The sequence below is a fragment of the Physella acuta genome, unplaced genomic scaffold, assembly GCF_028476545.2.
Source record: "Physella acuta isolate Inbredline_101_S28 unplaced genomic scaffold, ASM2847654v3 ptg000105l, whole genome shotgun sequence".
Classification (NCBI taxonomy): Eukaryota; Metazoa; Mollusca; class Gastropoda; family Physidae; genus Physella; species Physella acuta.
The window spans coordinates 1,392,677-1,418,969 of record NW_026731625.1 but is presented as its reverse complement, the minus strand read 5'-3'; the positions used below and the strand labels follow the sequence as shown (position 1 = coordinate 1,418,969).

At 34.8% G+C, this 26,293-nt stretch overlaps 2 protein-coding genes across 5 annotated transcripts; one reads left to right on the top strand and one right to left on the bottom strand.

Annotated features, from left to right (window-relative positions):
• Positions 1-7,331: 7,331 nt before the first annotated feature.
• LOC131932047 (2-aminoethanethiol dioxygenase-like) lies at positions 7,332-8,724 on the bottom strand. Its single transcript, XM_059288914.1, has one exon. It carries the CDS (start codon positions 8,663-8,665, stop codon positions 7,943-7,945), a length of 723 nt encoding a protein of 240 aa, XP_059144897.1. The 5' UTR covers positions 8,666-8,724; the 3' UTR covers positions 7,332-7,942.
• A 719-nt stretch (positions 8,725-9,443) lies between these two features.
• On the top strand, positions 9,444-25,943 carry LOC131932012 (bridging integrator 3). 4 transcript variants are annotated; one of them, XM_059288903.1, is made up of 12 exons: positions 9,444-9,582; positions 9,784-9,841; positions 13,757-13,811; positions 17,147-17,187; positions 17,769-17,830; positions 18,243-18,379; positions 18,853-18,893; positions 19,555-19,615; positions 20,810-20,890; positions 21,207-21,275; positions 22,202-22,336; positions 22,444-25,943. In XM_059288903.1, exons 2-12 carry the CDS (start codon positions 9,834-9,836, stop codon positions 22,588-22,590), a joined length of 837 nt encoding a protein of 278 aa, XP_059144886.1. In that variant the 5' UTR covers positions 9,444-9,582; positions 9,784-9,833; the 3' UTR covers positions 22,591-25,943. The 4 variants fall into 4 exon arrangements, with proteins under 4 accessions (XP_059144886.1, XP_059144877.1, XP_059144891.1 ...); XM_059288894.1 differs by having other exon boundaries at positions 9,444-9,841; XM_059288906.1 differs by lacking the exon at positions 21,207-21,275 and having other exon boundaries at positions 9,446-9,841.
• Positions 25,944-26,293: the final 350 nt, after the last annotated feature.

The window sequence follows — 26,293 nt, the reverse complement described above, 5'->3', positions numbered from 1 at the left end:
CAACAGACACATCCATAGTGTAGACTAAATGACATGAGACACATCCATAGTGTAGACTAAATGACATGAGACACATCCATAGTGTAGACTAAATGACAACAGACACATCCATAGTGTAGACTAAATGACATGAGACACATCCATAGTGTAGACTAAATGACATGAGACACATCCATAGTGTAGACTAAATGACAACAGACACATCCATAGTGTAGACTGCCGGTCTACCATTAAAATATTTTAACCTAAGTAACGGCTAGAAAAATCAATAAAAACAATATTTATCTTCCTCAGCAAGTGATCAATGACACTTTTTATTTTTACGTAATACAGATACACAGACAAATAACATAAACCCACACCATATACCTACACACCATATACCTACACACCATATACCTACACACCATATACCTTCACACCATATACCTACACACCATATACCTACACACCATATACCTACACACCATATACCTACACACCATATACCTTCACACCATATACCTACACACCATATACCTACACACCATATACCTTCACACGATACACCTACACACCATATACCTACACACCATACACCTTCACACCATATACCTACACACCATATACCTACACACCATATACCTACACACCATATACCTACACAACATATACCTATACAACATATACCTACACACCATATACCTACACACCATATACCTACACACCATATACCTACACACCATATACCTACACACCATATACCTACACACCATATACCTACACACCATATACCTACACACCATATACCTACACACCATATACCTACACAACATATACCTACACACCATATACCTACACACCATATACCTACACAACATATACCTAAACACCATATACCTACACAACATATACCTAAACACCATATACCTACACAACATATACCTAAACACCATATACCTACACACCATATACCTACACAACATATACCTACACACCATATACTGAGGTTAGTCCTTTCTAAACTTGTTTTTTTTTTCTGCTGACATGGTAGAGCGATAACCTTTCACCCCCCCCCCCCCTCCACCCTAAAGCCCCTCCCCCTAGAGCCCCCCCCCCACCTAGAGCCCCTCCCCCCCTCTAGAGCCCCCACCCACTCCCCCCCACCCCCTCCCCCTAGAGCCCCCCCCCCCCCCACCTAGAGCCCCTCCCCCCTCTAGAGCCCCCACCCACTCCCCCCACCCCCTCCCCCTAGAGCCCCCCCCCACCTAGAGCCCCTCCCCCCCCTCTAGAGCCCCCCTAGAGCCCCCACCCACTCCCCCCCCCCCCCAGAGCCCCTTCCCCACCAGGCTAGGGTTTCGACTTGACCCAATGAGGGCGATCGATTCTCTGACGTAGTCGAGTGATACCGTCTGGCGCGACCCACCGCCTCTAGAGCAGTGACCCGTCTTATGGGTTGTGTGTGACCCGTCTTGTGTGTGACCCGTCTTGTGAGTTGTGTGACCCATTTTAAAATCTATGTGACCCGTCTTGTAAGATTAAAGTGAACTCTTTTATTGGGGTTTGGGTTTACTATCAGGAAGAGCGAACAGTAAAAAGTAAAATGATGAATGACCATCAGTAAGGAATGGCCATCATGATGTTGAGAGAGTGAAGAATGGCCATCATGATGTTGAGAGAGTGAAGAATGGCCATCATGATGTTGAGAGAAATGGCCATCATGATGTTGAGAGAGTGAAGAATGGCCATCATGATGTTGAGAGAAATGGCCATCATGATGTTGAGAGAGTGAAGAATGGCCATCATGATGTTGAGAGAAATGGCCATCATGATGTTGAGAGAGTGAAGAATGGCCATCATGATGTTGAGACATCAGTGTTTGTCGCACAGGTCCATGTATTTTGTGTTGCCCACACACATACACGCACATGCATGTGTGTGTGCATGGGTCTGCGTGTGTGTGTGTGCATGGGTCTGCGTGTGTGTGTGTGCATGGGTCTGCGTGTGCCTATATGTGTCAGCGTGTAGCCTACACAAACGCGTGTTTGTGTATCCAGATACCTAAGAGATAAAATCGCCTGTCGTTTAAAACCAATCAAATTTGTCATTGATCTCGCATCGATCTGTAACTACCAGATTCTCTTGGGGGGGGGGGGGGAATTATCGCTGCTATTTAGAAAAAAAATTAATCTGATTTATTTGTTCTTCTATACCCGTGTAGCTGTTTTATTCATCCATCGTGGCCGTGTTGACAAGCCATCTAACCCCGACAGCAGTGTATCTTCCAGACTTTTTTCTCCGGGGGGGGGGGGCACTTGAAATTTTCGAGGGGGGGGGGGGGGGGGTCAGAGGCGTAGCGACCCTTCCCGGCGCCCGGTGACAAACTTTCAATTTGGCGTCCCCCTCGGGAGCAAATTTTCAAATTTTTAATGTGCACCCCCCCCCCCCCTCAAACTTTTGATTTGCACCCCTCCCCCCCCCCCTTCAAACTATTTATAATGCAAAAGTGCAGCTAAAATGACATTTTAATTTGTATTACAACCCATTTTGGCTCCCCCTAAGGTCGGCGCCCGGGAACATATGTACCCCCTGCCCCCCCCCCCCCCCCATCGCTACGCCTCTGGGGGGTGGACACTGTTAAAAGTATATATTTTCTATATAAATTCCATTTCGTTCGGGGGGGGGGGTAGACTTTCTTCGCCCGCCCCCCCCCCCCCCCCCCCGAAGAGATGCCTGGAAGAAACTGCCTGACAGCTGTCCATTTAACATTGACAACTGTCCAGCTGACCATCTGTCCCTACCCCTAGCACTGTGGACGTTGCGACACAAGTTTAGCGAAGGTGGGTGTCCGGATCAATAGCGAGAGCCAGTGTGTGTCGCAATCACGTGACACACAGGAACAGGAAGCGATGGTCAACTAGGACGCCAAGCGGGGAAAAACTAAAGTATACCTGTTTATTCTGGTACAAGGCGTCAATGAAAGTATACCTGTTTATTCTGGTACAAGGCGTCAATGAAAGTATACCTGTTTATTCTGGTACAAGACGCCAACAAAAGTATACCTATTTATTCTGGTACAAAACGCCAATGAAAGTATACCTGTTTATTCTGGTACAAGATGCCAATGAAAGTATACCTGTTTATTCTGGTACAAGATGCCACTAAAAGTATACCTGTTTATTCTGATACAAGACGTCAATGAAAGTATACCTGTTTATTCTGGTACAAGATGCCACTAAAAGTATACCTGTTTATTCTGATACAAGACGTCAATGAAAGTATACCTGTTTATTCTGGTACAAGATGCCACTGAAAGTATACCTGCTTATTCAGTCTGTTACAAGACGCTGATGAAAGTATACCTGTTTATTCTGGTACAAGATGCCACCTGTTTATTCTGGTACAAGATGTCACCTGTTTATTCTGGTACAAGGCGCCAATGAAAGTATACCTGTTTATTCTGGTACAAGATGCCACTGAATAATGTGCAGGCTGTTGATTATTACATGAGCAGACGATGGTGTGGCAGCTTGCTGTAAGAGATGGCAATGTTGATAGTGGCAACTTCTGCTCCAGGCCAACTTAACGGACTGTCTGGCGAGTCACGCGCCACTGACCCCATTGTCTGCTACAACCACTGTGGTCACGTTGCCAGCGTCTAATACGTTTCGTCATTGTTTAGTGGCAACTGCTCAGTTGTAACCAGCCAACCGTGACACTTCGTGAGTTGATACCCCCCCCCCAGTAGTGTTTAGAATTATTATCGAATTAGTGGCTAGTGGTAATCTTACATCAGGATACAACCGTGTAATATTACTGTACCAGGGTACAATCAAGTGATATTACTGTACCAGGGTACTATCGCGTGGTCTTAGGCTGTGCAACTGTGAATAAACAAACGATTGGTAGCTTGTAGTCTACATGGTAAATGGTGTAGGCAGCATCTCTACTACAGCCACAGGGAAGTTTAAATTTAGCCAAGTCTAGTAGCCACACAACGGGTTTACATGACCTAAGCCACACAACGGGTTTACATGACCTAAGCCACACAACGGGTTTACATGACCTAAGCCACACAACGGGTTTACATGACCTCATGACCTAAGCCAAACTAAAAAAAAACAAATGTTGTCAATAAACTAACACCTGGACGTGAACACAACTTGCAAGCAGGCGCATGGTCCTACCTTACTACTTTACATGCTGGACTAGTTGTTTGTATCAAAACACCGTAACATCTCGTCTACTATACATACTGGACTAGTTTGTATCAAAACACCGTAACATCCCGTCTACTATACATGCTGGACTAGTTGTTTGTATCAAAACACCGTAACATCCCGTCTACTATACATGCTGGACTAGTTGTTTGTATCAAAACACCGTAACATCCCGTCTACTATACATACTGGACTAGTTTGTATCAAAACACCGTAACATCCCGTCTACTATACATGCTGGACTAGTTGTTTGTATCAAAACACCGTAACATCCCGTCTACTATACATACTGGACTAGTTTGTTTGTAAACACCACACCATCTCGTTCACATTTTATTTAGGCCAAACATCTCTGTGCAGTCTAAGGGAAATAACTCCAAACTGACTTTTACTTCAGTAGGGGCCTACATTCAAAAATATCATTACAAAATAAAATAAAAATGATTGCTACAAAAAAAGCGGAGAGTGAGGGGGTGGAGTTAGTACTAAAGAGGTCTTAAGTTTTTATATTTAACTCATTCAACTCAAAACACTCTTTCTTAAAATATTTTTTTTCCATCTTTTGAAAATTCAAATCTTGGCTGTAGGTTATGAGTAGCTATACTAATGATATCTACTGACAGACATCACATGACTAGACATTAACTGACATGTGGCACAAGACATCTGCTGACATATATCACATGACTAGACATTAACTGACATGTGGCACAAGACATCTGCTGACATATATCACATGACTAGACATTAACTGACATGTGGCACAAGACATTTGATGACAAAACATGACATTAACTGACACATAAACTTACACATGACTGTGACCTGATCACTTTGTATTGATAATATAAAAACATTTTTTTCTCCACAAGTTATCTTTAATTGGATTAATCTGAACAACAAGTTCAATTTGAAAAAAAACCAGTAAATCAATGTTACTTAAGTCTTACAATTCTGAAGAGATTATTACAAACATGGTTATCAATAGGACAACTCATTCACATGTGGTTTCATTGATAGAGTAAAACAAGTAGGGTTTCCATTTATTAATGAGAAATCTTAATTCACAAAAGGTTAATATATATATATATATATATATATATATATATATATATAGATATATATATATATATATATATATATATATATATATATATATATATATATATATATATATATATATATATATATATATATATATATATATAGCCTATATATATATATATATATATATATATATATATATATATATATATATATATAGATATAGATATATATAGATATATATATATATATACAAATATATATATATATATATATATATATATATATATATATATATATATATATATATATATATATATATATATATATATATATATGTTTTCTATCCAATTATATATTTATAATTACATAGCAACATTAGTAAGACTAAAGCTATATCCAAACACAGTTTAAGTTTAACTGAAAACAAAAATTTTAAAATTAAAATCTTATTTATACTTATTTATTAAAAACTTTGAAAGACTAATGCAATACACGTAGAATTTCAGCAGAACATTAAGCATGTAAAAATAAAAGATCAAATGAACTAGTTACAGTACATCATTCATTGTACTAGTTACAGTACATCACACATTGTACTAGTTACAGTACATCACACATTGTACTTGTTACATCACACATTGTACTAGTTACAGTACATCACACATTGTACTAGTTACAGTACATCACACATTGTACTTGTTACATAACACATTGTACTAGTTACAGTACATCACACATTGTACCAGTTACAGTACACATTGTACTAGTTACAGTACATCACACATTGTACTTGTTACATCACACATTTTACTAGTTATAGTACATCACACATTGTACTTGTTACATCACACATTGTACTAGTTACAGTACATCACACATTGTACTAGTTACATCACACATTGTACTTGTTACATCACACATTGTACTAGTTACAGTACATCACACATTGTACTAGTTACAGTACATCACACATTGTACTAGTTACAGTACACATTGTACTAGTTACAGTACATCACACATTGTACTAGTTACAGTACATCACACATTGTACTAGTTACATCACACATTGTACTAGTTACAGTACATCACATATTGTACTAGTTACAGTACATCACACATTGTACTAGTTACAGTACATCACACATTGTACTAGTTACAGTACATCACACATTGTACTAGATACAGTACATCACACATTGTACTAGTTACAGTACATCACACATTATTCACATTAGAGTATTCTACAACAACATTCAGCCTAATCAATATTTGCTTTTAAAGCAACACTGATTTCATGAATAATTAATACAATTTTATGTTTCTTTTATTAAACACATCAACATTAGTACACACATATGACATCAAACAATAAACCCATTAGTGTAAAGATATATACACATATCTTTGTAACAATTACAAATAAATTATTTAACTATTATCAAAATATTGCATTAAAAAAAACCAGAAACACATCTTTCAATAAATTCTTTTAAACCAACAAATTACAAATGTTATTCATGTCAATTTCAAGAGCATCTAAAACATTATTGGGTTTTTATTCCTTTTTTTTATTGATTATTATATTTTAAAATTTTTACATGGGTCGATTAAAATTCTAAAATGACTATTTGTCAACTTACAGTTGCAAATGCATATTACTCAAAATATGGAAAGTAGGCCTACACACTATTATGTCAAATGTGCACGTCATTTCTAAAAGGTCTATGTTTCTGTTAGTTGAAGACAAATGCTTAGATGATCTTTACTTGTTTAACCAAATGACAACATCAACAATGGCTCTTAAAATAACATGGTAACATTTGAAGATAAACAATCAACAATCTGTGATGCAGGACAAATACTTTGGTGCTATCAGTTACAAGCCAGTGCTGCAGCTAAAAAAAAATCACTGTCTCTAGAAGAAGAGAACAATTTTCATGTAATTATTTATAAGCAGCTATCAACAGCCAGTGATGAACAAAGTAGTATCACTTAGATGGGCAAGATTAGGGCAAACAGACATACTAGATATCAGTAGCATCACAAGGTGGGGGAGGGGGGGGGGAAGTGGGGGAGGGGGGGGGGGGAAGGTCCAGGCAAGTGACACTATCCTAAGGGGTGACACCAAAATAGAATATAGCTAATTGAATTGGAATATTTGCAGTTTCCAGTTAGTAAAAAATGTATCGATGTGATTAAAAACAGGATGATGCCATCTGGGGATGGACTGACACAGCAGTGCCTAAAATTTTAACACATCATAAATATTGTCATTGGGGAAGGGGGTAACATTGGTTGTCATACAACATCTGACGCCACTGTTAGGTATGTCCTTGTCAACCTTAAGATATAAAGGGAACTGTACAAATATGACTGGTCTACGGCCTATAGCAAAAGTATAAGTGCTCTTGGTGAAACTGATTTAAAGTAGGATTAAATCAGATTTGTCATTATTCTGTTTAGGATTTAATGCTTTATACTGCCTGCACTGACGTTAGGGTCAAAATATGGGTTTGGGTTAGACCTAGGATTGCTATACTCTTACTGGCAAAAATACATCTTCAAATTACAAACAGGCTTACAAACATGTTTTTGTATGGTAATTAATATTTTATAATAATAATATTAATTTATAATATAAAGGCTTATATTTTATAATTATATTTGTTTTATAGAATGGGAAGCATCAACCATGATCAAACATCTAAATTGTCTAATGATGGTCCCTTGTAGCTTATAGTATTACACCAATAACTATTAGGTTGGGGAATTTCTAAAAGCCATCTAGTTGAGTCAGTGCTTGTAGAGGAAGGTAATTCTTGATAATAATGACAAGTAGCATCATTTTCATAGGGTGGTGCCAAGATGTCTAGGAATGCTGCCATTTGAGTTTCAGAATGTATTTCATGAATGTTTCCATCAGTTGGTGTCAATATACAACAGCCATCCTCATCAGTTACAATCAGATCATTGTTTCTTCGCACAGTTTTTATGTTCCTGTAGAATGATCTGGTTTGGGGATGATGAGTAGTTAACAAGTCGTCAGGAAAAACTTGTTTATTAACTTCCGTGTATGATATTATTTTTAATGTACCATAAATAACTTTTAAAAGACCATGCATCTTTGGATGGTCGTGAAGAGGTAATACTCCCCCTGATTTTACAATGAATACTGACATTGAAAATGATTTGTCTTGAAACAAATGCATGTAAGTTACTGGAGCCCTCCGGCGGTTGTACAACCTAGATTGGGCATCTTGTTCTTCCACTTCCCTCGGATCAAACTGTACATCTTCTATTTTAATATCGTTAATTGCCCTAATTAAGGGTGACAAGTGATCTTTGGTGATTTTATCTGGTGTCAGACTTCCAAATATCTTGGATGAAAGATGGACGAGTTTTTGTATGGGTGCCACCATTATTTTAATTTATAAAAGTAACGGCAGGTCTAGCCCAACCATATCAAAAAGAAGGTAGCTTACGATGTGAAGTCTTAGATAATCTCCAAAATTCCTACTAAAATCACTTTTTTGTTACTAAAATTTGTATTTGTGATTGTCTACGCGCAGTATTAAACCTACAACCTAAGCATAAAACAAAGCAAATTTATACTGAGGTAATTTTTCGACGACAGTGAAAATTTATTTTACAAATTGATAAAGTTGGTTTGTTTATATTTAGAGAGTATGAAAGACTAGAAGCGAAACTGCGAAACACACAGAAGACAGGATGACCATATTGGCTTTTGGAAACAAAATTGGTAGTTGAAATAAAATTGCAATATTAATAATAATAAGCATAGGGTCTATGATATCGCAGTGAAAATAATAACCCCATCGGTCTTTATACTTTATAAACATTTGTAAATAATTTAAAACTACTTTCAAAGGAAGTAAATTTTAGTAAATGAAATAACATTTGCATCAGGCTATACAAGAAATTAAATTTATAAATCCAAGAAATAGAATTAGCAGGATGTTTTATAAGATTTCTCTGTTAATCGGTTAATGTGTTGATCAAGTAGATCTAGCTCTGTGTGTTTCTTTATTTCTTAATGTATTTAAAATTAGTTTTTTCCACACATATTTTCACTAATGTTAGGGCTCATAGGGCTCTTTTCTCATTGTTATATCTGGCAAATACTTTAATCATAACTACTAAACTAGATCTAGGCCTAGATCTATTTTTATTTATTATAGGCCTACTAGTCTATAGATCTATCACTGTTTTTAGTTTTCTCGAGGCCTAAAAAAATGAAATACCTAAAATGTATTAGGCCCCTGCCCTAGTATAAGTATAAGTATAGATTTCTAGATCTAGAATAGATCTCTAGTTGGTTGGTAGGCTTTTTAAAAATAATGTTTTTGAAAAATAACTTTTAGAATGTTTCAATGTTGTTACTTTGATAACAACTAATCACTGTTTACTACTTTTTAGTAAATAAAAGGTTACAAATAATACAAACATTACATTAAAATTATTTTATGATATTATTTTTTATTAATGTTATGAACAACCAAACTCTACTAATAACTAGTGAAGACTTCATTTAAACTAAAAGGATTTTAAGGCCAAGTCAAAGCAAAAATGAGCTGGTAAGTAAAGTATAAAAAGACAGTTAAATAAATAATAAATAGTAATAGGCTAAAATTATTAGTCTAGCCTGGCCTAGGGCAGGGCTAAATACTAAATAAACATATTCTAGGTCTATATTATAAATTAAATTAAGTAAATATGGGTGCTGGTAAATTGCGAAATGGCGAGACAGTAAATTGCAAGAAGGGTGCAAAAACAGCCAGTCACATGACATTTTATAATTTTTTTTGTGTCGCATCATATCCATATCCAATATTTCTACTGGGTGGGGGCAGAGGCTTAGCGATGGGGGGGGGGGGCAGGGAGGTACATATGTCCCCGGGCGCCGACCTTAGGGGGCGCCAGAGGGGTAGCGACGCTTCCCGGCGCCCGGGGACAAACTTTTCGATTTGCACCCCCCCCCCTCAAGATTTCGATTTGCACACCCCCCCCCCCCTCAACCTTTCAATTTATTTTTCCGACACATTTTGCCGCCCCCTAAGATCGGCGCCCGGGGGCGTATGTTCCCCCCCCCCCCCCAGTAGCGCCAAAATGGGTTTTAAAAACAAATTAAAATGTCATTTTTGCATTATAAATAGTTTGAGGGGGGGGGGGGGGGTGAAAATTGAAAGTTTGAGGGGGTGCAATTTGAAAGTTTGAGGGGGGGGGGTTGCAAATCAAAAGTTTGAGGGGGTTACAAATTGAAAGTTTGAGGGGTGGGGTGCAAATCGAAAGTTTGAGGGGGGTGCAAATCAAAAGTTTGTCCCCGGGCGCCGGGAAGGGTTGCTACGCCTCTGGGTGGGGGTAAAATGTGTCTGCAAAAATTATACTGCATCCACTTTATAATAAACTAGATCCATATGGCAGATTTTAAAAACTTTTGTTTTTATTGTTACAACTTAACGATTTTTCGTTGCTAGACCAGTGAATCATTTATCAACGTTTTTTTTGTGTCAACTGAGAATACAACCTTGTTCAAAACCACCTGAAATACAGCATTTTAAATTTTTACAATTACAACAATACAGTGTTAAAGATCAGAATGTATTATCCTTATATTAACAATGTGACTGAATATTTCTCCCGCTGACAAGATTATATGAACTCACAATGACCCCAAGCACATCTGTCATATTGCTATTGTTCAGGCTAAGACCCATGTTAAAGTTTTTGTATGCACTGTCTGTGACCCCTCAAACGGCTGTATTTTTCTTGCTCAGACAAAAATATAGTGAGCAGGCGACAATAGTTTCAAGTTCTAAATATAGATCTAGAGATAGATTTTTAAAAATATATTCTAAAGTAATCAAAATGACCAGTTGACAGAGACGTTATTTTTTCTCCCGCTGACAAGAAAACTAAGTACTAAGTACATGAGATATTAAGATTTTTTTATTATTTAAAAATCTAAACTGGATCAAGAAGAAAATTATAAAACTAGAATAAAATACAACACATGTGATAAATCTTTATTGCTTTTTATCTCGCATATCTGTAGAAAATACAAACCACTAAAAGCTTTGAAAAAAAAGTCTTGTAAATTGTGTCTCATTATTTCCAGTGATTTGGCAGGTAGGTCTCACATTTTCTTCTGGCAATTCACCGCCTTGCTGTTTCGTATTGCTATTTACCAACATCCAAACCAAACTAAAATTTTAAATTATTAATAGTATAAATAATTAAAGTATAAGTTAGCTGTCGAGAGAGGTACAAAAAAATCATCTGCCAAAGCCAGTATTGTGAAAGAAAGGTGACTCATTAAAAATAGCTTTAATACAAGTATATTCATATATTGTGATATATTTTTAAAATATAATAGATAATTCTATCATAAACCAAACGCAATGTCTAAATATGTTGATATTAATATAGGCCATAAAGTAACTTCAAACAGCATTGATTGAGAGCAAGAGTGGTTTCCCCTAGCATTGTTTGAGAGCAAGAGTGGTTTCCCCTAAAGTTTAAAATAATATTGGCTATCAATATCTATTAGAAAACCCAAATTATATACATTATTAGTCTACACAACACCATATTAAATGCACACGCTGATTAAGAGACTTTGATGATTTCATTAAAAACCCGGCTGTTCAGTCATAGTTATGTTGTTTTTCAAAATAATTTGTATTAGTTTAAGCCGAGAAAATTGTATACATTTTACAGCGTACGTTTTGATAAGTAGATCTAAATCAAATTTGAATGAAATAGTTTATTTCTTCATATTCTAAAATTAGAAGATGATACCATTAGTTTTGTGTACTTTCCGTAGTTTAAACATGTGGCATGTGATATCATTGTTTTTAGTTTAAACATGTGGCATGTGATGTCATTGTTTTTTTGCTTTCTAGTCACAACCATAAACACTTTTCTGGTTACATAATTAAAAATATGTTTCTACATTCAAATATATATTGCTTTATTTTTATTTTTTCTTTAAATAAAATTTATTTTATACACTTAAAACATCCAACGTATTATTTTCAACAAAAGTCTGTATCTTTAAGTTCTCCTTATATCGCTGAACATACTGATCATATAGCCTAAAAAATGTTGTGGACAGAAAGAGAGAAGTGTGCTCATGATAAGGCCATACCAATATGCAGAGTATAGGTATAACCGATGTCCTACAATAAGGCTGTTAAAATTTTGTGTAATCAGGTTTAGTATTATGGTCAGAAATAAGGGTTTGGACTATGATTTGATGGGTAAGGGTTAGACGCAGTGTTTGCGAAGACATATATTTGTATTTAGTTAACTACCAGCTTAATAATCTTGTTAGTTTTAGTTAGGTAGGTTGGGTTAGTCCTGTGTAAATAATTGTTTATGCTTCTCACATTTTATTTTGTCAGCAAATTTGTGAAGTTAAGTAGTGGAATCTATTCAACTGAAGCTTCTGACAAATTTTTGTTGTTAGCAAATATGTGAAGTTAAGTAGTGGAATCTGTTCAACTGAAGCTTCTGACAAATTTTTGTTGTTAGCAAATATGTTAAATAGTGGAACCAGTACCTTGTTCATCTGATTCTATTTTTAGACCACCACCTGTTACCTATTATACTTGATGTAGAGGGGTGTGAGGGGAAGGGAGCTCAATATCAAATGTGCATTAGGAGGATAGTAGAATGAAATCTAGCTCCTTCTTTACACCAGTAAATTGCATTGTGAGACATTTTGATTTGTATGTAAATTACAATCTCTTCCTTACAAAAACTACAGATGATTTGTTAACTTTGTTGCTGATTGTCTTTTATGTCTTCAACTCTACATCCAGAATATCTATGTTCTATTGTTGATAATCCAGAATATCTGTGTGATATGGTTGATAATCCAGAATATCTATTTGATAAAGTTGATAAACCAGAAGATCTATGTGATATGGTTGATAATCCAGAATATCTGTGTGATATGGTTGATAATCCAGAATATCTGTGTGATATGGTTGATAATCCAGAATATCTGTGTGATATGGTTGATAATCCAGAATATCTGTGTGATATGGTTGATAATCCAGAATATCTGTGTGATATTGTAGATAATCCAGAATATCTGTGTGATATTGTAGATAATCCAGAATATCTGTGTGATATTGTAGATAATCCAGAATATCTGTGTGATATGGTTGATAATCCAGAATATCTGTGTGATATGGTTGATAATCCAGAATATCTGTGTGATATTGTAGATAATCCAGAATATCTGTGTGATATGGTTGATAATCCAGAATATCTGTGTGATATGGTTGATAATCCAGAATATCTATGTGATATTGTAGATAATCCAGAATATCTGTGTGATATTGTAGATAAGCCAGAATATCTGTGTGATATGGTAGATAATCCAGAATATATATGTGGTATGGTAGATAATCCAGAATATCTGTGTGATATTGTAGATAATCCAGAAGATCTCAAGTTTTGTGTCATTAAATATCTTTCAGGAACCCATTCAGTAGATCATCATCTGCCCAGAAGAAACCTGTCATCTCTAGAAATGTGAGTACAAGACTAGCAAGAGGATTGTTTCTCTGTTGTCTTTTGTTTACTCATTTCTTTAATTAGATGATTGTTTCTCTATTGTTTTTTGTAATTATCAACTCCACAGTTAGAAAACATAACTATATGACTCCACAGTTAATGTAACTATATGACTCCACAGTTAGGTAACATAACTATATGACTCCACAGTTAGGTAACATAACTATATGACTCCACAGTTAGGTAACATAACTATATGACTCCACAGTTAATGTAACTATATGACTCCACAGTTAGATAACATAACTATATGACTCCACTGCTAGGTAACATAACTATATGACTCCACAGTTAGGTAACTTAACTATATGACTCCACAGTTAGGTAACATAACTATATGACTCCACAGTTAGATAACATAACTATATGACTCCACTGCTAGGTAACATAACTATATGACTCCACAGTTAGGTAACTTAACTATATGACTCCACAGTTAGGTAATGTAACTATATGACTCCACAGTTAGGTAAATATATGACTCCACAGTTAGAAAACATAACTATATGACTCAACGGTTAGGTAACTATATGACTCCACAGTTAGATAACATAACTATATGACTCCACAGTTAGGTAACATAACTATATGACTCCACAGTTAGAAAACATAACTATATGACTCCACAGTTAGATAACATAACTATATGACTCCACAGTTATGTAATGTAACTATATGACTCCACAGTTAGGTAACATAACTATATGACTCCACAGTTAGGTAACATAACTATATGACTACACAGTTAGAAAACATAACTATATGACTCCACAGTTAGATAACATAACTATATGACTCCACAGTTATGTAATGTAACTATATGACTCCACAGTTAGGTAACATAACTATATGACTCCACAGTTAGGTAACATAACTATATGACTACACAGTTAGAAAACATAACTATATGACTCCACTGTTAGATAATGTAACTATATGTCTCCACAGTTAGGTAACATAACTATATGACTCCATAGTTAGATAATGTAACTATATGACGCCACAGTTAGATAATGTAACTATATGACGCCACAGTTAGATAATGTAACTATATGACGCCACAGTTAGATAATGTAACTATATGACGCCACAGTTAGATAATGTAACTATATGACGCCACAGTTAGATAATGTAACTATATGACTCCACAGTTATGTAATGTAACTATATGACTCCACAGTTAGGTAACTATATGACGCCACAGTTAGATAATGTAACTATATGACTCCACAGTTAGATAATGTAACTATATGACTCCACATTTAGGTAATGTAACTATATGATTCCACAGTTAGGTAACATAACTATATGACTCCACAGTTAGGTAACATAACTATATGACTCCACAGTTAGGTAACTATATGACGCCACAGTTAGGTAACATAACTATATGACTCAACAGTTAGGTAACATAACTATATGACTCCACTGTTAGATAATGTAACTATATGACTCAACAGTTAGATAATGTAACTATATGACTCCACAGTTAGGTAACATAACTATATGACTCCACTGTTAGATAATGTAACTATATGACTCCACTGTTAGATAATGTAACTATATGACGCCACAGTTAGGTAACATAACTATATGACTCCACTGTTAGATAATGTAACTATATGACTCCACAGTTAGGTAACATAACTATATGACTCCACTGTTAGATAATGTAACTATATGACTCCACTGTTAGATAATGTAACTATATGACGCCACAGTTAGATAATGTAACTATATGACTCCACAGTTAGGTAACATAACTATATGACTCCACAGTTAGAAAACATAACTATATGACTCCACAGTTAGATAACATAACTATATGACTCCACAGTTAGGTAACTATATGACTCCACAGTTAGGTAACTATATGACTCCACAGTTAGGTAACGTAACTATATGACTCCACTGTTAGATAATGTAACTATATGACGCCACAGTTAGATAATGTAACTATATGACTCCACTGTTAGATAATGTAACTATATGACGCCACATTTAGGTAATGTAACTATATGACTCCACCTAGATAATGTAACTATATGACGCCACATTTAGGTAATGTAACTATATGACTCCACAGTTAGATAACATAACTATATGACTCCACAGTTAGGTAACTATATGACTCCACAGTTAGGTAACTATATGACTCCACAGTTAGGTAACGTAACTATATGACTCCACTGTTAGATAATGTAACTATATGACGCCACAGTTAGATAATGTAACTATATGACTCCACTGTTAGATAATGTAACTATATGACGCCACATTTAGGTAATGTAACTATATGACTCCACCTAGATAATGTAACTATATGACGCCACAGTTAGATAATGTAACTATATGACTCCACCTAGATAACATAACTATATGACGCCACAGTTAGATAATGTAACTATATGACTCCACCTAGATAACATAACTATATGACGCCACAGTTAGATAATGTAACTATATGACTCCACAGTTAGATAATGTAACTATATGACTCCACTGCTAGGTAACATAACTATATGACTCCATAGTTAGATAATGTAACTATATGACGCCACAGTTAGATAATGTAACTATATGACTCCACTGTTAGGTAACTATATGACTCCACTGTTAGGTAACTATATGACTCCACCTAGATAATGTAACTATATGACTCCACAGTTAGGTAACTATATGACTCCACCTAGATAATGTAACTATATGACTCCACTGTTAGGTAACTATATGACTCCACAGTTAGATAACATAACTATATGACTCCACTTAGATAATGTAACTATATGACTCCACTTAGGTAATGTAACTATATGACTCCACTGTTAGGTAACTATATGACTCCACAGTTAGATAACATAACTATATGACTCCACTTAGATAATGTAACTATATGACTCCACTTAGGTAATGTAACTATATGACTCCACTGTTAGGTAACTATATGACTCCACTGTTAGATAATGTAACTATACACTGGCATTTCATTCTCAGCTCACAGTTTAAAGTAGAGGAGGGGTGGATTGGGGGGGGACGGACAACTGTTGAAATTACATGTCTAAAGAAATCAAATTCTGATTGGTTAGTGGTGATCATCAATTTTAATTGAATATGGCAGCCTGAATTGAACACCTAACTTGTGTTCAGGATTGTAGGTTGATATTTGTATTTTACAACCTGCATTTAGTTCAGGATTGAATGCTTATAATTGTATCCTACAACATTGTGTTGAGGATTGAAGGTTTACAATTGTATCCTGTATCTGTTTCACTTGTACCTTTCTTTTATTCCAGGAACAGAAAGAATTTGACAACGTGGTCAAAAAGTTGGATGAGTAAGTTGTTTATTTCATCTTTTCTAGTTCTGACATACAAGAATTTGATGTTTAAAACTTTTGTTATACCTAATTCTATTTTTTTGTGGCCTTTACTGGCAACACTAAGATGATCTTACCAAACTTTGGTTGTTAGCAACACTAAGATGATCTTATGGTTGGTAGCAACACTAAGATGATCTTATGGTTGGTAGCAACACTAAGATGATCTTATGGTTGGTAGCAACACTAAGATGATCTTATGGTTGGTAGCAACACTAAGATGATCTTATGGTTGGTAGCAACACTAAGATGATCTTATCAAACCTTGGTTGGTAGCAACATCTTAACCAGATCATTAACCATTGACAACACAGATCATTTATCTCTACCTGACTTTTATCTTATCTCTACCTGACCTGTATCTTCTACCTCACTTGTATCTTATCTCTGCTGAGGCCTAGAAGATACAGTTGTATTTTTTTCCCTTTTTTAAACTTACAAAACAAAATGGTTCCATCACAAGGCAAAATGAAATGGTTCCACACTTAACAACAGGATATGTTACATTTCTGAGAAAATTATTTAAACTAACATTTCAGATTGGAAGAACTGACAAGACGCCTGTACAAAGACATGAAACGCTTGAAGGAATCAAATAATGGTAGTACATTCTTTCATTAGATCACAGGTTCCCAAACAGTGGGTCACGAGGGTTTTTTCTGGGTCCCAACTTGAACTGAAACTACAATAAAATCTGCTTTTTGGAGGGGGTTAGCGGGTAACATAAAAAGTGGTAGCCACCTGAAAAAGTTTGGGAACCTGTGCTTTAGATCACTAGGCAGACATATCAAACCTATAGAATTTTGCTTTGTCTAATTGTTCTAGAATATTTTTTTTAAAACAACCAAATAAAACAAAATATTTTTTTTTGAAAGCTCTGTCTAAAAAAAATTATTATTTTGAAGCTTTGTCTGAAATATATTTCTAATTTTTATTGAAAGTTCTTGAAAAAAATGTAGATTTTTGAATTTTAAAAAAAATCTCTATAAAAATACATTTTAAATTTTTCAAAGCTCTGTCAAAAGTTGAGCGCAAACTGTCGCAAGACTTGATGAGCACTCAGCTGTGCCAGTCAGACGAGCACTTTAAGAGGCTGATAGATGAGTGGGACTCGGCGCTACTTAGGATGGACATGCACATGACAGAGAAGGTCAGTCTTGTTTTCATAGCTGACACTAAGGTTAGGTGTCCTGTGATTGCGCTACTTAGGATGGACATGCACATGACAGAGAAGGTCAGTCTTGTTTTTATAGCTGACACTAAGGTTAGGTGTCCTGTGATCCAAAGGCTGCAAAGTCCAGGTGGCAAAAGACAACCAAAGACTGCCAAAGATCATTTAGCTAAAGACTACCAAAGATCATTTAGCTAAAGACTACCAAAGATCATTTAGCTAAAGACTACCACAGATCATTTAGCTCAAGACTGCCAAAGATCATTTAGCTAAAGACAACCAAAGATCATTTGGCCAAAGACTACCAAAGATCATTTAGCTAAAGACAACCAAAGATCATTTGGCTAAAGACTACCAAAGACCATTTAGCTAAAGACTGCCAAAAATTATTTGACTCAAGACTACCAAAGATAAAATTTTAAAAGACAACAAATTATGTTTGAATTTTGCAGAATGTATTGTTGCAAAGAACTGTGTTGGAACCACTAAAAAAGTAAGGTTTTTGAATTTCATTCATAAAACAAAATGGGTTTTTGAATTTCATTCATATAACAAAATGGGTTTTTGAATTTCATTCATATAACAAAATGGGTTTTTGAATTTTATTCATATAACAAAATGGGTTTTTGAATTTTATTCATATAACAAAATGGGTTTTTGAATTTCATTCATATAACAAAATGGGTTTTTGAATTTCATTCATATAATAAACTGGTTTTAGAATTGTTAAATAAATAACAGACACCTGACTACGATCAATTAGGTTAATGCTTACATCTTTAGGATAATGCTTGCGTCTATATTATCCATTTGAAATGTTATACTTAACTGTGCATTAATAAGTTAGATTATAATTCAGTAATAGTAACAAAAATGTTTGAAGTAATAACCATCGATTCAGTTTCCTTATAAAGTTCTGGGGAGACTTTGATATAATTAGATCAGTGACCAAGTTGTGACCCACTGTACAGTGATGGTTTAGCTGCTTCAATTAAAATTGTCTTGGGATGATTGTATTTCATTCAAATATCCCAAGTATAGTGTAGCTGATTGTATTCCCTTTGTTACAGGTATATTAGTATATTCCCTTTGATACAGGTATGTTAGTATATTCCCTTTGTTACAGGTATTTTAGTATATTCCCTTTGTTACAGGTATGTTAGTATATTCCCTTATGCTCAAGTTGCAATTAAAAAGCGTGAACAAAGTTTACAGGTATCTTTTTACTCTAGTGTTTTAAAATTTTTTTTGATGTATCTTTAGCCAGTATATTTTACTTTAATTTTGCATATTCTAAACTAGAAAAAAATAATGTCTTATGGTTGAAATAATTTATTTAATTTTGATTGTAAAGATGTAATAGTTCGTTTAACTGAATTAAATTCTCCTGTCTGAATTAAATACTCCTGTCTGAATTAAATTCTCCTGTCTGAATTAAATACTCCTGTCTGAATTAAATACTCCTGTCTGAATTAAATTCTCCTGTCTGAATTAAATTCTCCTGTCTGAATTAAATACTCCTGTCTGAATTAAATTCTCCTGTCTGAATTAAATACTCCTGTCTGAATTAAATTCTCCTGTCTGAATTAAATACTCCTGTCTGAATTAAATTCTCCTGTCTGAATTAAATACTCCTGTCTGAATTAAATACTCCTGTCTGAATTAAATACTCCTGTCTGAATTAAATTCTCCTGTCTGAATTAAATTCTCCTGTCTGAATTAAATACTCCTGTCTGAATTAAATACTCCTGTCTGAATTAAATTCTCCTGTCTGAATTAAATACTCCTGTCTGAATTAAATTCTCCTGTCTGAATTAAATTCTCCTGTCTGAATTAAATTCTCCTGTCTGAATTAAATACTCCTGTCTGAATTTAATACTCCTGTCTGAATTAAATACTCCTGTCTGAATTAAATTCTCCTGTCTGAATTAAATACTCCTGTCTGAATTAAATTCTCCTGTCTGAATTAAATACTCCTGTCTGAATTAAATACTCCTGTCTGAATTAAATTCTCCTGTCTGAATTAAATTCTCCTGTCTGAATTAAATACTCCTGTCTGAATTAAATTCTCCTGTCTGAATTAAATTCTCCTGTCTGAATTAAATTCTCCTGTCTGAATTAAATACTCCTGTCTGAATTAAATTCTCCTGTCTGAATTAAATACTCCTGTCTGAATTAAATTCTCCTGTCTGAATTAAATTCTCCTGTCTGAATTAAATTCTCCTGTCTGAATTAAATACTCCTGTCTGAATTAAATACTCCTGTCTGAATTAAATTCTCCTGTCTGAATTAAATACTCCTGTCTGAATTAAATTCTCCTGTCTGAATTAAATTCTCCTGTCTGAATTAAATACTCCTGTCTGAATTAAATACTCCTGTCTGAATTAAATACTCCTGTCTATTGCCTAGGAATTCCAAAAATGTCAAGACAAGTTTGTTAAGCAACAAGAAACAACACGGACTGGGCAGAATGTGGTCAAGCTTGATATGGTAGGCAACTTTTTCTGTGGTCAAGCTTGATATGGTAGGCAACATTTTCTGTGGTCAAGCTTGATATGGTAGGCAACTTTTTCTGTGGTCAAGCTTGATATGGTAGGCAACTTTTTCTGTGGTCAAGCTTGATATTACAGACACATTTTTATACCCCTTTGTTCTGTTAATTTAAATAATATTTTTACTAGTCTTCTTTGGTATTTATTTTTTTCCAGCTCTCACATGATTGTCTTTAAATATTATGTTCAATCTTAGGTAACGTTATCATGTACAATATTTTTATTCTAAACCTTTGGATTTTAAAACTTTCAAGCAAGGAACAAAACCAAATCAAGGATCCATAAGCAAAAAATTTTTCAGCCAACCCTGCAGCATAGAGCAGGTAATCCCAGCATGCTGTTAGCCTTGACCTTCGTAGAACTGCTGAAGTAGCACCACTGGCATGTCGACAATGATAAGATTATGTCTTGTTTTGTCTGGTCAATCTCTCTAGCATGAGGCACTGGTATAAACAAGGCACCATTTCTTTCACAGATCAATATGTACTGTGGACAGTGCTTGAAGCCTTAAAATCACATTTTTGCTTCAGCCTTTGAATTAACTTATTTTTTCACACTTTTTTCTTAGCAAATAATTTGAATCTTGGCTTGCAATAAAAAATATCTGCACATTTCAATTGTATTGTCTATAACCACACGACAACAGATATGTGTGACTGACCTCACAACATCAGATATGTGTGACTGACAACACATCAGATATGTGTGACTGACCACACAACATCAGATATGTGTGACTGACCACACATCAGATATGTGTGACTGACCACACAACATCAGATATGTGTGACTGACCACACAACATCAGATATGTGTGACTGACCAAACAACATCAGATATGTGTGACTGACCACACAACATATATGTGTGACTGACCACACAACATCAGATATGTGTGACTGACCACACAACATCAGATATGTGTGACTGACCACACAACATCAGATATGTGTGACTGACCACACAACATCAGATATGTGTGACTGACCAAACAACATCAGATATGTGTGACTGACCACACAACATATATGTGTGACTGACCACACAACATCAGATATGTGTGACTGTCCACACAACAGATATGTGTGACTGACCACACAACATCAGATATGTGTGACTGACCACACAACATCAGATATATGTGACTGACCACACAACATCAGATATGTGTGACTGACCACACAACATCAGATATATGTGACTGACCTGTTGTATAGTTTTTTGACAAAACTGATTTTCTATTTCCTAGAGTAAAAAAGCCTTAGCAGCAGCACAAGCAGACTTCAGCAGTCAAAACACGGCTTTAATGCAAGACATTCCTAAGATGATTGAAAACAGAACTGATTACTTCCAGCCTTCACTGGAAGCTGATATCAAAGCGCAGGTAATTACCAGCTGACTTACCTTTTCTTTGTGAAAAAAGTTCTTGAATTGAACCAGGTTTGTTTGTTTTGATTGAACAGGTTTGTTTGTTTTTCTGGTTTCTTGTAGGTCCAGTACACCACAGAGGCAGTAAAAGTGTATGGAGAGCTGTCTTACTTAATGAACGGCCATAACGAGCAGTCCAAGCATGATTATGTTTCACAGATTCACCGAGCACTTGCTGACCTCAAGGCTTTATCAATAACTGCTGACTAACTGTGATACGCTCAAACAGCCTGGACTTTGTGATAAAACATGTGTGCCTGCTTACTGTATGTGTTTACCTGTGTTTGTTTACATCATGTGTTTACCTGTGTTTGTTTACTGCATGTGTTTACCTGTGTTTGTTTACATCATGTGTTTACCTGTGTTTGTTTACTGCATGTGTTTACCTGTGTTTGTTTACTGCATGTGTTTACCTGTGTTTGTTTACTGCATGTGTTTACCTGTGTTTTGTTTACTGCATGTGTTTGTTTACTGCATGTGTTTACCTGAGTTTGTTTACTGCATGTGTTTACCTGTGTTTGTTTACTGCATGTGTTTACCTGTGTTTGTTTACATAATGTGTTTACCTGTGTTTGTTTACATAATGTGTTTACCTGTGTTTGTTTACATAATGTGTTTACCTGAGTTTGTTTACTGCATGTGTTTACCTGTTTGTTTACATAATGTGTTTACCTGTGTTTGTTTACATAATGTGTTTACCTGTGTTTGTTTACATAATGTGTTTACCTGTGTTTGTTTACTGCATGTGTTTACCTGTGTTTGTTTACATAATGTGTTTACCTGTGTTTGTTTACATAATGTGTTTACCTGAGTTTGTTTACTGCATGTGTTTACCTGTGTTTGTTTACTGCATGTGTTTACCTGTGTTTGTTTACTGCATGTGTTTACCTGTTTGTTTACATAATGTGTTTACCTGTGTTTGTTTACATAATGTGTTTACCTATGTTTGTTTACATAATGTGTTTACCTGTGTTTGTTTACATAATGTGTTTACCTGAGTTTGTTTACTGCATGTGTTTACCTGTTTGTTTACATAATGTGTTTACCTGTGTTTGTTTACATAATGTGTTTACCTGTGTTTGTTTACATAATGTGCTTACCTGTGTTCGTTTACTGCATGTGTTAACCTGTTTGTTTACAGAATGTGTTTACCTGTGTTTTATTTACATCATGTGTTTACATCATGTGTTAACCTGTGTTTTGTTTACATCATGTGTTAACCTGTGTTTACAGAATGTGTTTATCTGTGTTTTGTTTACAGAATGTGTTTACCTGTGTTTGTTTACATCATGTGTTAACCTGTGTTTACAGAATGTGTTAACCTGTGTTTCAGCATGTTTATTAATGGCCTTGATCCTGTATGCTGTCCCATGTTTATACAGACATGCTGTTGTTTTTTTGGCTAAGATTTATTTATTGTTTTACTGGGCCATCAACTTTCTACACCACTATCCAGGGATTTAAAAATGGAAGATATTCAAATTTGACTTGAAAATCAAAATAGAAGCCTTGAGTGATATAGATACCCAATCAGCTTATTGACTGAGTTCACCGGTTTGGTTATGAAATGCTACTTGAATCAGCTGCTGATTCAGATTTTATCAGAGTCAAACTGGACAAATAACAAAAACATTTTTTATCATTTAGAACTCAAGTTTTAGTTTTTTTTAATTGATTAATTACACTATAACTTATTACAAACTTTGCCTTAAAGAGCTGATTACATTTTTTTTAAACCTTCTCACTATTTTAAATATCAGCTTATTGAAATGTATTGAAACATATTTTTATGTACTCTAACTAGTTTATTTTTTCTTTTGTGGGTTTTTTTTTACACTGAACAATACTTTTCAAACTTTGATGTGCCTGCTAAATATTTATTACACTTTTATTCCAATGTTAATGACTGTTTATGTGATATTTTTCTTGAGGTTTTTCAGTCAAAAATGTAAAATCAGTGCAATGGAATCAATGGTTCCCAAACTTTTTTTTGCATACCCCTTGACCATATTTTCACACCTTACCAGTGAGTCCATAAAAAAACTAATTTAATTACATTTGTGGAAAGTAATCTTAATGTAATTTAGCTATGTGTTTATGAAAAAGTATTCATAAGTAAACATTCCAAAGTTGATCAGCTAGAGTATCCAAGGCAGTTCCTTGAATTAGGTGACACTCATTTTTTCCCACTTGTATTTTCTTTCAAATTTGTACTGGTGGAGCAGTTTTTTTTTAAATTTTACCATTGTTTGAATTGTATACCTCTACATATCCCTGGGGGTATGCATACAAAAAAGTTATGAACCATTGATTTTCTTGAGTGCACTGAGGTGAACTATGTTTATAAGAAGTTTCTGCATCAAGGTCATGGGGATGAGATCATCACTAAGGGGTCATCCATTTATGACATCCACAATTTTTAAATTTTTTTAACCCCCCCCCCCTTCCCATCCACTTATTTCCCTTATAAAATTCAATACGTGTGCACGTCATAACTGGATGTCCCCTAAGCTAAATATTGCTGTCTTCATTTAGTCTCCAGGAAATTGATTTGGATTATTTGCTATGTTGTGTTATTGTCTTCTAAATAGAATTAATTCACAAGCATAACAAATCTCAAGTATTAGACTGTCATTGCTTTCACATTCCCATGTTACATGGTCTTGCCTTTGTAAGACCTCTAATTGTATTCACCCCATTCATGTAAGAAAACTCCTGTCAAACTTGTGTTCACTCTTGCAAAAGCATTCTAAACATTTCGTTTGTAGAAAACAATGTAACTTAGATTTGTTATTTTATTTTACAAAACATAGCATCCTATGTTCTTGAATTAGATTTTTATTATTCTATTGATTTGTTTTTAACTAAATATCTCTATGCAGATTGTATGTCCCTAAAATGTCCCTTATTTCCCATGTGACATTAATTTCTATATTTATATTGTGCTCTGGTACAGCCAACTGCTAGATCACCGAGGTGCTGGTTCATTTTTCTCTCTGTGATGCTATTCTTTACCTTCATTTTGGTGTCATTTTAAAGAAAATTTATACTCTGTATTATTACTATTTTGCCTAAAATTAACTTTCTTGATATTGATGAATGCAATAACTAAAAATATGTTAAATTGTTGTGTAAACCAATATTTCTTTCATTTCCCATCATGCATGTCAAATACTAAAGCTCATGTATTTGTGTAGCACAATCACAAAATACCACCACCTATGTGCCTGATAAGCTCTCAACAAAAATATACTCTCCATCTCTGGCAGCATAACCCTTGAACCTGCTTAAAAAATCATCTCCCTTGCATGCTGATCACTAGACATGTCATCACTAACTCACCCCATAGACTTACAACTGTTAAGTCTGTTTTATATTCTTAGGGGTTGTTTTAAAACTTGACTTGCAATTCATCACTACTACCAAAACGTTTACTGTTATATATCAAAATCAGTTTTTTTGTGAAGCTATACTTCATGGAATTTCTATTTCTTTAAATAAATAGAATAATCGCAAACTACTGCTTTTAATTTTAACTTTTTATATATATGATATGAATGATGCTGGCAATTGAGGTTGATTTTTGCATGTTTTTTTCTAGATTCAAAACTAGCTTTCTTTCTTTGCTGGTACCTTATCTTTTTTAACACTAAATGATAATTTTTTATTACAGCTTTAAGTAATATATATAGTCACTGTCTGTAATTTTTTTTTTTTGTGACAGTCTTTTTAATACCAAGGATGTAGGAAAAATAATGATTTAAAACCAACAGAAGTAGAATGTATCTTATAGATGTGTGCTGCTGGTCGTTACAGATACATCTTTGGTCTACCTCTATCAAGTACCACAACCACTGAACTAAAAAAAAAAAAAATTTTAAAGTAAAAACTTTTATTATGATTTTAAAATGCA

Coding starts and splice junctions, on each gene's coding strand:
- LOC131932047 (XM_059288914.1), bottom strand. CDS start 8,665: ATGGTGGCACCCATACAAAAACTCGTCCATCTTTCATCCAAGATATTT.
- LOC131932012 (XM_059288903.1), top strand. Junction 20,891..21,206: donor ATGTGGTCAAGCTTGATATG/GTAGGCAACTTT, acceptor AAAACTTTCAAG/CAAGGAACAAAACCAAATCA. Junction 22,337..22,443: donor AAGCTGATATCAAAGCGCAG/GTAATTACCAGC, acceptor GGTTTCTTGTAG/GTCCAGTACACCACAGAGGC.